Here is a 12,149-nt window from a genome sequence, read left to right as displayed (position 1 = left end):
TTGTGGGCTCGGCTCGCGGCTCTCTTCGCTCCACGTCTCCGTCCCGTCGGATCCCCGAGCAGCGCGTCGCCTCGTCCCGCAGCCCGAGACCGGTCTGCCGCGGCCTGGGGGGAGGGAGGAAGAGGGGAGACCAGCAGGACCAGCAGGACCAGCAGGACCCGTATCATACGCTGTGTTCAGAGAGCCACGCAGGCACGCGGATGGCGCCGCTGCCTCCTCTTCCCGGGACGAACCGGAGCTTCTCCGAGGCTCCCTGAGCGCGGGCTCCAGGCAGAGAGGCGCGCGCTCCTCCATCTTCAGCCCGCCCGCGGTGCTCTTCTTCCGGCAGCGCGAGGCAGCCTCACCGGGGGAGGAGGCGGAGGAGGCGGCGTGACTGCGCGCCTCCATCCCCTGCACCGAGGGCAGGAGGAGGAGGAGGGGAGGGGGGTGCCGCGTGTCCGGCGGTCGGACACACCACCTTCACCACCTTCATCCTCATCTTCGTCATGGAGCCGGGCCCCGGGCCCGCGGGGCTCGCCCGCGTGCTGCTGTCCGCCGGCCTGCTCGCGCTGCTGCTCCAGCGGCCCGAGGCGCGCGCGTCGTACCCGCAGAGCGGGGAGTGCAAAGGCAAAGGGAAGGACTGCACAGGTAAGATGCGCGCGCACGAGCATGCGCGAGATCATCTTGAATGAGTCCGCGTGCAGCTCCGCGAAGCTGAAGCTCCACCACAGAGAAGAAATATTAAAGATCATTTAAGTCTAAAGTCTGATTCATCAAGTGTCTCGTGACCTTATTGGACCAGCTGATGACGCAACAATCAGGCTTTAATATATATATATATGTATATATATATATATATATATATATATATATATATATATATATATATATATATATATATATATATATATAAACAAACAGGAGGAAGGACATAGGAGAGAGGAAAGGAAACATAATCAGTTTAAATCGTTTCACTTTTGATTATTTCTCCAACATTGAAACACTTTGATGTGACGTCATAGATTCATTCGTTTGAGTAAATTAATCAGTACAGTATATTATTGATTCATTGATGGCTGATCAATAATCAGAGAGATTTTTAAACATCATGTATCAGGTTTAAGTTGTGATATAAAACATCTGGTTTGTTGTGATGTTTAAAATGATATTTCAGGATTTTTCATCACTTTACAACCGAACTATGCTTCATATTGTGTTTCCATGGCAACAATAACAACTATTAATAAATCACACAAAAGAGATTATTCATCATTTTAAAGACAAAACTGTTTTATTCTGAAAACTGGACATCAATCTCTACGAGAAGAAGAAACTTTCTGGTTCTTCACGTCGTGTTGAAGATAAACAATAAAGAACAAAACAACATGATTATAATGAGAATACACAAAGTATTGATCACTTCATTTAAATATGAACATTCAGGATGAAGAGCGATGAAGATGATGAAATGTGTGACGGGTTTCAGTCCTCACAACCATTAATATTCATGAGCTGTGTTATCCTGTCTCTCTTTAGCTTTTATTAAATATGTAAAGGCTGAAAACTGAAGTCATGTTCATGAGTGTTAGACGTCACTCAGCAGCTCATGAATATGAGAGAAGAAGAAGAAGAAGAAGAAGAAGAAGAAGATGAGGTGGTCAGGAGAGAGAATGCAGCTTCAACACATGAAGCATAGACTTCTATACAACCAGAGGAGTCGCCCCCTGGTGGTCAGGAGAGAGAATGCAGCTCTAACACATGAAGCATAGACTTCTATACAACCAGAGGAGTCGCCCCTGGTGGTCAGGAGAGAGAATGCAGCTCTAACACATGAAGCATACTTCTATACAACCAGAGGAGTCGCCCCCTGGTGGTCAGGAGAGAGAATGCAGCTTTAACACATGAAGCATACTTCTATACAACCAGCCGACACACCGTTGGCGTCCTCCTGAAAGCGTTCCACAGCGTGGAGGAGAAGCTTCCCTCTGAACTGCAGTACAAAGCGTTTGTGTCTCTAAATTTAAAACTCCTCTTTCCGCTCGTTTGTCTTCGTTGCTCAGCTTCTTTGTCGATGTTTTCATTCATCCGTCAGTTTGATTCTTCAGCATCTTCGAGCCAAATCTCTCCTTTTGTCTTCAGGAGGAGACGCTGGAGCCGTGAACATGTAGTCAGACTGCGCTCGCGTCGGGACTTCAGATCAATAACCGGGTGGTGGTGTCGAGAGGACGAGGTCGAGAGGACGAGGTCAAAGAGACCACCGGCCGGTGAAAGAAGGGAAAAGCTGGAAGAATAAAAACAACCTCAGAGCTAGAAATTAGAAAATGCAAATGAGAGACGTTCAGAGAACCGGCCGGCTCTATGATCACTGGAGACCCTGAATGAGTCTTTGTCTCTGGGGAGCAGTGGGGGGTCGTGGTGCCTTCAGGGGCTCGTAAACAGCCCGTGGAAACGCCCGCAGGACAAAAGCTCCTCTCGGCCGCTCGTTGTCGCTCTGAAGAGGAGAAAAGAAAAGATGCTTCACCACAAAAACAACACCGATTGATTGCTGACGAATCACTGTGACGGATCCTGCAGCCGAGGAGCCGGGAACGCTTTGGTGAAGACAGACGGGTGATTAACAAAGTTCACATCCAGGAGAAGTGTGTCCTCCTGCGAGGTCTTTACAGCAGGAGGACCACATGAAGAACCCTCAGTGCTCTCCTCTCAGGAAAGACTCACCTGATGTGTTCAGCTCTCGTCTTGTAACGATGCGCCCGTTTAACAACGTCACATGACACCTTCACCTATCTGTCCTCGTCTCCTTCACCTACGTCCCGTCCTCGTCACCTTCACCCGACCGTCCTCGTCACCTTCACCTACGTCCCGTCCTTGTCTCCTTCACCTACGTCTCCTTCACCTACGTCCCGTCCTTGTCTCCTTCACCTACGTCTCCTTCACCTACGTCCCGTCCTTGTCTCCTTCACCTACGTCTCCTTCACCTACGTCCCGTCCTTGTCTCCTTCACCTACGTCTCCTTCACCTACGTCCCGTCCTTGTCTCCTTCACCTACGTCTCCTTCACCTACGTCCCGTCCTTGTCTCCTTCACCTACGTCCCGTCCTCGTCATCTTCACCTTCATTAAGACGTATTGATCCAGTTTAGTTTTAGAAGCGGCCATCTTGTTTTCAGCACTCTTGCTGTTGTTAGCTCTAGTTTCCTTGCAGCAATGTGTCTGTCAAAGTTGCTTCTGTATTTAGTTTGTTTTTTACAGATGCAAACGCACACACGCAGACACACACACCACCCACACACAACCCAGCTCTCTTTAATGAGTCTTAAATGGCAGCCCCCTTAAAAGCCTTTTCATGGAGGCCTTACAGTTTAGATAATAGGTGTCAGAAGTCAAGTCATGATGGGCCCTTTCTGTCTGGGACACACACACACACACACACACACACACACATATATTTTGAAGCTGTCAGTACTTTCAGCCCTGCTTCTTTGTCTTCCTCCTCGCTGCTTCTCTAAACGATGTTCTCAATCTTTCCAGTCTGTTGATGCAGCTCCACAAAAACTTGACCGAGGCTCAACTTTTGCTGCAATGCGCCGTCACCCGTCCAGGACCGCGTGTGCGGCCGGCCTTATTCTAACACTTTATTTCCCACAGATTCCCACTCGGTGGACGAACCGAAACCAGATCGATTTTGTGAGAGAAAAAAACAGCAGAACTGGTGTTAGTCAAGTATCTCTGAGGCACAAGAACAGAGTTTGTGCCTGAAAGGTGTCACGTTGGAGTTGTTCTTGTACCTTACAGGACTCTGGTCTGTCTTGTTCCTTACAGGACTCTGGTCTGTCTTGTTCTTGTACCTTACAGGACTCTGGTCTGTCTTGTACCTTACAGGACTCTGGTCTGTCTTGTTCCTTACAGGACTCTGGTCTGTCTTGTTCTTGTACCTTACAGGACTCTGGTCTGTCTTGTACCTTACAGGACTCTGGTCTGTCTTGTTCTTGTTCCTTACAGGACTCTGGTCTGTCTTGTACCTTACAGGACTCTGGTCTGTCTTGTACCTTACAGGACTCTGGTCTGTCTTGTTCTTGTTCCTTACGGGACTCTGGTCTGTCTTGTTCCTTACAGGACTCTGGTCTGTCTTGTTCCTTACAGGACTCTGGTCTGTCTTGTTCCTTACAGGACTCTGGTCTGTCTTGTTCCTTACAGGACTCTGGTCTGTCTCGTACCTTACAGGACTCTGGTCTGTCTTGTACCTTACAGGACTCTGGTCTGTCTTGTTCTTGTTCCTTACAGGACTCTGGTCTGTCTTGTTCCTCACAGGACTCTGGTCTGTCTTGTTCCTTACAGGACTCTGGTCTGTCTTGTTCCTTACAGGACTCTGGTCTGTCTTGTTCCTTACAGGACTCTGGTCTGTCTTGTTCCTTACAGGACTCTGGTCTGTCTTGTTCCTTACAGGACTCTGGTCTGTCTTGTTCCTTACAGGACTCTGGTCTGTCTTGTTCCTTACAGGACTCTGGTCTGTCTTGTTCTTGTTCCTTACAGGACTCTGGTCTGTCTTGTACCTTACAGGACTCTGGTCTGTCTTGTTCCTTACAGGACTCTGGTCTGTCTTGTTCCTTACAGGACTCTGGTCTGTCTTGTTCCTTACAGGACTCTGGTCTGTCTTGTTCTTGTTCCTTACAGGACTCTGGTCTGTCTTGTTCCTTACAGGACTCTGGTCTGTCTTGTTCCTCACAGGACTCTGGTCTGTCTTGTTCCTTACAGGACTCTGGTCTGTCTTGTTCCTTACAGGACTCTGGTCTGTCTTGTTCCTTACAGGACTCTGGTCTGTCTTGTTCCTTACAGGACTCTGGTCTGTCTGGTTCCTTACAGGACTCTGGTCTGTCTCAGTGTCTGCCTTGTTGGACAGGTCAAGGTGGTCCTGGCTGCTGAGTGAGGATCAGCTGTTTGGAGCTTTGTCTCATGCTACCAACATGATGGATCTCTGCACATCTTCCTTCCTGTAAACGTTTCCTTTTGTTCCTTCACAATGTTGTCCTCAAAGTGACAGTCGCCATCTTTAAAAACACATCATATCCCCAAAAGGTTCACGCGGCGCCAGAAAAAGAGCTTTAAAATCTCAAATCTGAACCCGATCCCCGTCTGCTTCCTGCCTGCTGTCCTGCTGTCCGGCTTCACTGCGAGGTGAAAGGAAATGGGCTGAAAAAGACTCGTCCTGCTGCTTTTACAGCCCATAACACGAGCCTGTAAAGAGGCAGCGTGAAGCCGGGGAGAGAGAACGCCGCCTGTGAAATAAAACAGACCCAGATTTATCGTTTGAAGTGCTTTACATCTGCAAATAGCTTTTCTATTAACAGTAACAGCCCAAATATTGAGAGCGGTGAATCAGAAGAACATCAACAACGTTTTGTTGCTTTGAGGACGTCTCTCTTTATTTCCACGGCACTTTTTTTTAAGTGCACCATTTTGAAATAAAGCTCAAAAAGTATTAAATGGATTTTTGAAAATGTCGTAAATACCATCAGAGTGAAGAGAAGCGCCGGTTGATGAATCCTCCTTCATACGCCATGGTCTGAGTCCACAGAGCAGCGACGCTGTCATTGTTCACCCCTCTATTAATAACCATCATGATACCGAGTTCATGGATTAAACTGTGACGACGACAAACAGCACAGATAGAAAAGAAGCTTTTAGCGGAGAAAGATTGAACTGTAAACACCAGTAAAGGTGACGGGAAGACTTCAGGTCTATTTCAGGAGTTCACGAGTCAGAGGGAGATCTTATCTTATTTATTATGGACCATAAAGTATTAGCACATAAGACATGAGGAACTGTTCTCTCTCCGGGCTGAGCTGCAGCTCCCAGCTCTTTGCGACATTTTTAGGAATAATGGAGGTCCTCTAACAGTAATTACAGACCATCACACGGCTCCTCAAAGCCCACTCAGCTGTGGTGACACACACACACACACACACACACACACACACACACACACACACACACACACACATACAGGACTCTGTGGCTTTTATCTCAAAGCAAATGTGGATAATTTAAGTCGGCTGCACATTTCTGAGTTGTGGAGGACTGTTATTACCTGTGTGTGTGTGTGTGTGTGTGTGTGTGTGTGTGTGTGTGTGTGTGTGTGTGTGTGTGTGTGTGTGTGTGTGTGTGTGTGTGTGCATTTTGTCCTCATGTTCCAACATGAAAAAGAGACGAGTGTTTATTTTGCAGTGATCAGAATGAGTCTAGTGAGAGTATCGCTGCAGGTGGAGGTGAAGCAGGTGGAGGTGAAGCAGGTGGAGGTGAAGCAGGTGGAGGTGAAGCAGGTGGAGGTGAAGCAGGTGGAGGTGATGCTGGTTTAACCCTCTGTGTGCTTCTCTGTTGCAGATCTGTCGGAGAAGAAGAGCGACCTGAGAGTCTGTGACGACTCCAGCTGTCGGTACGGAGGCGTCTGCAGAGACGACGGCGCTCAGCTGAAGTGTGTCTGCCAGTTCCAGGTGAGCGCACAACCCATATATAGGCTTCTATACAACCACAGGAGTCATTGATATAGGCTTCTATACAACCACAGGATTCATTTATATAGACTTCTATACAACCACAGGAGTCATTTATATAGACTTCTATACAACCACAGAAGTCATTTATATAGACTTCTTTTCAACCACAGGAGTCATTTATATAGACTTCTATACAACCAGAGGAGTCGCCCCCTGGTGGTCAGGAGAGAGAATGCAGCTTTAACACATGAAGCATAGACTTCTATACAACCAGAGGAGTCGCCCCCTGGTGGTCAGGAGAGAGAATGCAGCTTTAACACATGAAGCATAGACTTCTATACAACCAGAGGAGTCGCCCCCTGGTGCTCAGGAGAGAGAATGCAGCTTTAACACATGAAGCATAGACTTCTATACAACCAGAGGAGTCACCCCCTGGTGGTGAGGAGAGAGAATGCAGCTTTAACACATGAAGCATAGACTTCTATACAACCAGAGGAGTCGCCCCCTGGTGCTCAGGAGAGAGAATGCAGCTTTAACATATGAAGCATAGACTTCTATACAACCAGAGGAGTCACCCCCTGGTGGTGAGGAAAGAGAATGCAGCTTTAACACATGAAGCATAGACTTCTATACAACCAGAGGAGTCACCCCCTGGTGGTCAGGAGAGAGAATGCAGCTTTAACACATGAAGCATAGACTTCTATACAACCAGAGGAGTCGCCCCCTGGTGGTCAGGAGAGAGAATGCAGCTTTAACACATGAAGCATAGACTTCTATACAACCAGAGGAGTCGCCCCCTGGTGCTCAGGAGAGAGAATGCAGCTTTAACACATGAAGCATAGACTTCTATACAACCAGAGGAGTCGCCCCCTGGTGCTCAGGAGAGAGAATGCAGCTTTAACACATGAAGCATAGACTTCTATACAACCAGAGGAGTCGCCCCCTGGTGGTCAGGAGAGAGAATGCAGCTTTAACACATGAAGCATGGACTTCTATACAACCAGAGGAGTCGCCCCCTGGTGGTCAGGAGAGAGAATGCAGCTTTAACAATTCTTCATACATGGAGAAGAGTGTCACTATTGTCAGGAAGGCGAGGAGGCGAGCAGAGGAAAGGAGGAAGGCGAGGAGGCGAGCAGAGGAAAGGAGGAAGGCGAGGAGGCGAGCAGAGGAAAGGAGGAAGGCGAGGAGGCGAGCAGAGGAAAGGAGGAAGGCGAGGAGGCGAGCAGAGGAAAGGAGGAAGGCGAGGAGGCGAGCAGAGGACAGGAAGCAGCGTCGTCCTTCGGCCTCCGGCAGCAGACGTCTAATCTCCAGTGATGTGATCAATAATGATGCAGCTGGACTTTAATTCTTTATTCTGCGTCGCTGGAAGTGATTTCCTCGGGGACGCGCTCCTCTTCGTCTCATCACCGTGTCCATTGTGCTGCTGGACTCTGGACGAGTGAAGCTCCATCGCGGTGCTGACCCGCTCACCTTGGTCTCCTTCGATGACCACCGTGTGTCAGCAGCTTTACGACCTCGTGGACCTTCCCCTCATTGCTGGAGATCGCTCGTTAATGACTTTGTGTTTGGATGCTCGCGTTTTCACCCGAGGAGGGAAAGTGTTTCAGTGTTGTGCTTCCACCGAGCCGAGAGCGACGAGAGGTCACAGCAGGGGAGGAAAGACCTTCAGAGGTCATCGGGTTACTTCCTCTTCCAGAGAAGAAGAAGTCTCTTTATGATGGCGGTGACTCAGCGGCGCGTTCAGGGCTTGAGAAGCTGGTTTCAAGCTGGTTTACACCCATTGACTAATGAGAAGGAGACTTTGTCACCCATTGGTTTGAGGACCGCCATCTTGGTTTCTTGTCATCGCCATTTTGGTGTTTGGCCGTCGGCCATCTTGGTTTTGTAATCATAGCTTTGGTAAAACTACTTTGTGAGGTTTAGTATATCAGGGTTTTGGGTTAAACTAACTCATGAAGTTATGTGACAAATGAATCAGCGTTGACTTGATTGCTGCAAATGCCGTCTGAGGAAAGCTGACTGACAACAACAACAACAACAACAACAACAACAACGACAGGAGAGGGACGCGACCCAACTGGCCAATAAACACCCTCATGGCCCTCATGGCCCTCATGGCCCTCGTGGCCCTCGTGGCCCCCGTGGCCCTCGTGGCCCCCGTGGCCCTGGTGGCCCTCATAGCCCTCGTGGCCCTGGTGGCCCTCATAGCCCTCGTGGCCTCATAGCCCTCGTGGCCCTCGTGGCCCTGGTGGCCCTCATAGCCCTCGTGGCCCTCGTGGCCCTGGTGGCCCTCATAGCCCTCGTGGCCCTCGTGGCCCTCGTGGCCCTCATGGCCCTCGTGGCCATGCAGTGCACTGGGAGCATGACGGAGGCCACACGAGATACAAAGCACTCGTCTACATTTATTGGGGTCATTACCATCTTTGTTCATGAATTTGTTTCATTTCTCTTATTGTTAAATAATCATCCTGAATAATTAAGAACTTTATGGTTACCATGACCTGATTTTAATGCCTCTTAGTTTAAATATAAATATATATAACTAGAAATAAGAGTAGAATTAATATAGAAACTATGCAAAATTCACAAAAGTGTAAAGACGACAAAACAAGGAAGAGAGCTGCTGCAACAGATGAGCTGTCTCAGTGTTGAAATGATGATGATGATGATGATGATGATGATGTGAGACATGAAAACTGCAGGAACCACAAACGTGTTGCTTCAATGCTTCAATGCTTCAAATCTAATAATGTCCTGACTGGAGGTTTGAACGTGAAGTAGAGAGAGAGCAGCTTTGAGGACGACAACAGGAAGACGTCCTGCTGCTCTCTCTCTCTCTCTCTCTCTCTCTCTCTCTCTGTCTCTCTGTCTCTCTCTCTCTCTGTCTCTCTCTCTGTCTCTCTCTCTCTCTCTCTCTCTCTCCCTCTCTCTCTCTGTCTCTCTGTCTCTCTCTCTCTCTGTCTCTCTCTCTGTCTCTCTCTCTCTCTTTCTCTCTCTCTCTCTGTCTCTCTCTCTCTCTCTCTCTCTCTCTCTCTCTCTCTCTCTCTCTGTCTCTCTCTCTCTCTCTCTCTCTCTCTCTCTCTCTCTCTCTCTCTCTCTCTCAGCTCATGACTCTGTCGCTCTCGGCTCTGGAACTGGATTCATTCATCGGTGTGTTTCCGTTGAGCTGCAGCAAACGTCACAGGAGTTGTGAAGTGTTTGTGGCAGAGGTCGCCTGCAGAGCAGAGGTCGTCTCTGCAGAGGATCGATGATTGATGGCTGAGAGTTAATAGAATATAGATTTCTGAACTCGGATATGTGAGCCGGCCAGGAGTCGAGTTGTTTCACACGAACCGCAACGAAGAATGAACGAAACCTGCTCGTCTGAGCTGAAAGAACAGGATACGAGAAACCACAACAAGTCTGTGCTTCATGTGTTAGAGCTGCATTCTCTCTCCTGACCACCAGGGGGCGACTCCTCTGGTTGTATAGAAGTCTATGCTTCATGTGTTAAAGCTGCATTCTCTCTCCTGACCACCAGGGGGCGACTCCTCTGGTTGTATAGAAGTCTATGCTTCATGTGTTAAAGCTGCATTCTCTCTCCTGACCACCAGGGGGCGACTCCTCTGGTTGTATAGAAGTCTATGCTTCATGTGTTAAAGCTGCATTCTCTCTCCTGACCACCAGGGGGCGACTCCTCTGGTTGTATAGAAGTCTATGCTTCATGTGTTAAAGCTGCATTCTCTCTCCTGACCACCAGGGGGCGACTCCTCTGGTTGTATAGAAGTCTATGCTTCATGTGTTAAAGCTGCATTCTCTCTCCTGACCACCAGGGGGCGACTCCTCTGGTTGTATAGAAGTCTATGCTTCATGTGTTAAAGCTGCATTCTCTCTCCTGACCACCAGGGGGCGACTCCTCTGGTTGTATAGAAGTCTATGCTTCATGTGTTAAAGCTGCATTCTCTCTCCTGACCACCAGGGGGCGACTCCTCTGGTTGTATAGAAGTCTATGCTTCATGTGTTAAAGCTGCATTCTCTCTCCTGACCACCAGGGGGCGACTCCTCTGTTTTTTTTAGGTCCATCTTTCACATTGAGACTTAATCAACATTTATTTGTGTTATAATTTCCAGTGTCATAAAAACTACATCCCCGTGTGCGGCTCCAACGGCGACACCTACCAGAACGAGTGCTACCGGCGCCAAGCGTCCTGCAAGCAGCAGCGGCTCATCTCGCGGGCGTCCGACGGGCCGTGCTCCACCGGTGAGTCTGCCGGGAGTTCACCAAGAAGTGAATTAATAAACCGTAAATCATAGCTCGCTTTATGAAATGTTGGTTCTCTGTTAGCGGTGCTGCTAACGTTACTAGCTCTCCTCCTGTTGGTCTAAACACCGATTGGTTGTTTACAAGTCACATGACCAGAGACTAGAGAAACATCCACGATGTCCTGATCACATGATCTACTGGATGGGAACACTGGACTCAATGTTTATTGCTATTGAATGCACAGCGTGTCCAAATTGCGCCAAATCTGACACACACACACACACACACACACACACACACACACACACACACACACACGTGGACTCTAACAGCTTCCAGACTCAGACTCAGGAGGCGGCTGCAGGGTGACGTAGCGGCGGCCAGCGGCAGTGAATCAGCGGTGTGGTGTTTCTCTGGTCGGACGTCTTGTGTTCTCATCTGGAGAAATGTGTCGGGGTGAACTTACAGTATCGGTGGCGGTCGCATCCGTCCGCGGGGCCGGCGGTCTGATTTCCCAGGAGGCGCCGCCGCCGGCGCTCCGGTCTGATTGCCCCGCCCGGCCGGTTCCCTCGCCTCTTTCCCTCCTGCTGCAATCTCCTCGCCCGAGATTTATGCTTCCTGTGACCGGAGCGCTGCGTTTAGACCTTAATGTTGAAGAAGGACGAAAGCAGCAGGATTATAGGAAGAGGAGACGAGAAAAGTCTTTTAGTGACCTGAAGCTTTGCCTCCAGACTCTTCTTTAGTTTGTGTTTTGAGGCTTTGCATCCAGACTCTTCTTTAGTTTGTGTTTTGAAGCTTTGCATCCAGACTCTTCTTTAGTTTGTGTTTTGAGGCTTTGCATCCAGACTCTTCTTTAGTTTGTGTTTTGAAGCTTTGCATCCAGACTCTTCTTTAGTTTGTGTTTTGAGGCTTTGCATCCAGACTCTTCTTTAGTTTGTGTTTTGAGGCTTTGCATCCAGACTCTTCTTTAGTTTGTGTTTTGAGGCTTTGCATCCAGACTCTTCTTGATGTTTTGTGACCAAACAGTTTCAGGTGTCTTGGTTTCATCTGAAAGGTCCACAGTGAACCTCCTGGAGTGGAACCACTCTGAGCCTCGTCTCCTCCTCCTGCTCTTTGTCTTTCTCTCTGGTTTCCAACCGGGAAGGAAACAGGAAATGGACCTTTGTGTTTGATCTTCTTCAGATCAGTGTTGAGTTGAAATGAATCGCCTCAAGATCTGTCGCCTCCGAGGACAGAGAGACTCACACGCAGTGGAAGAAGAGGAAGCAGTAGAGGAAGCAGTAGAGGAAGCAGTAGAGGAAGCACTAGAGGAAGCAGTAGAGGAAGCACTAGAGGAAGCACTAGAGGAAGCAGTAGAGGAAGCACTAGAGGAAGCACTAGAGGAAGCACTAGAGGAAGCACTAGAGGAAGCACTAGAGGAAGCACTAGAGGAAGC

General features: G+C 48.8%; 1 protein-coding gene across 1 annotated transcript in view; it reads left to right on the top strand.

Annotated features, from left to right (window-relative positions):
• Positions 1 to 12,149, top strand: part of tmeff1a (transmembrane protein with EGF-like and two follistatin-like domains 1a) — an 18,851-nt gene continuing 6,702 nt past the window's right edge. Inside the window, exons 1-3 of the mRNA XM_068567964.1 lie at positions 1 to 627; positions 6,359 to 6,468; positions 10,582 to 10,711. Coding sequence (XP_068424065.1) covers positions 486 to 627; positions 6,359 to 6,468; positions 10,582 to 10,711 — 382 coding nt within the window. The 5' untranslated portion in view covers positions 1 to 485. The remainder of the gene's footprint in view (positions 628 to 6,358; positions 6,469 to 10,581; positions 10,712 to 12,149) is intronic.

This window comes from Clinocottus analis, unplaced genomic scaffold (assembly GCF_023055335.1).
Source record: "Clinocottus analis isolate CAN_PGR_092001 unplaced genomic scaffold, fCliAna1.0.p SCAF_11, whole genome shotgun sequence".
NCBI lineage: Eukaryota > Metazoa > Chordata > Actinopteri > Perciformes > Cottidae > Clinocottus > Clinocottus analis.
Note: the sequence above shows the minus strand (reverse complement) of the source record. Positions and strands in the feature narration are given on the sequence as shown.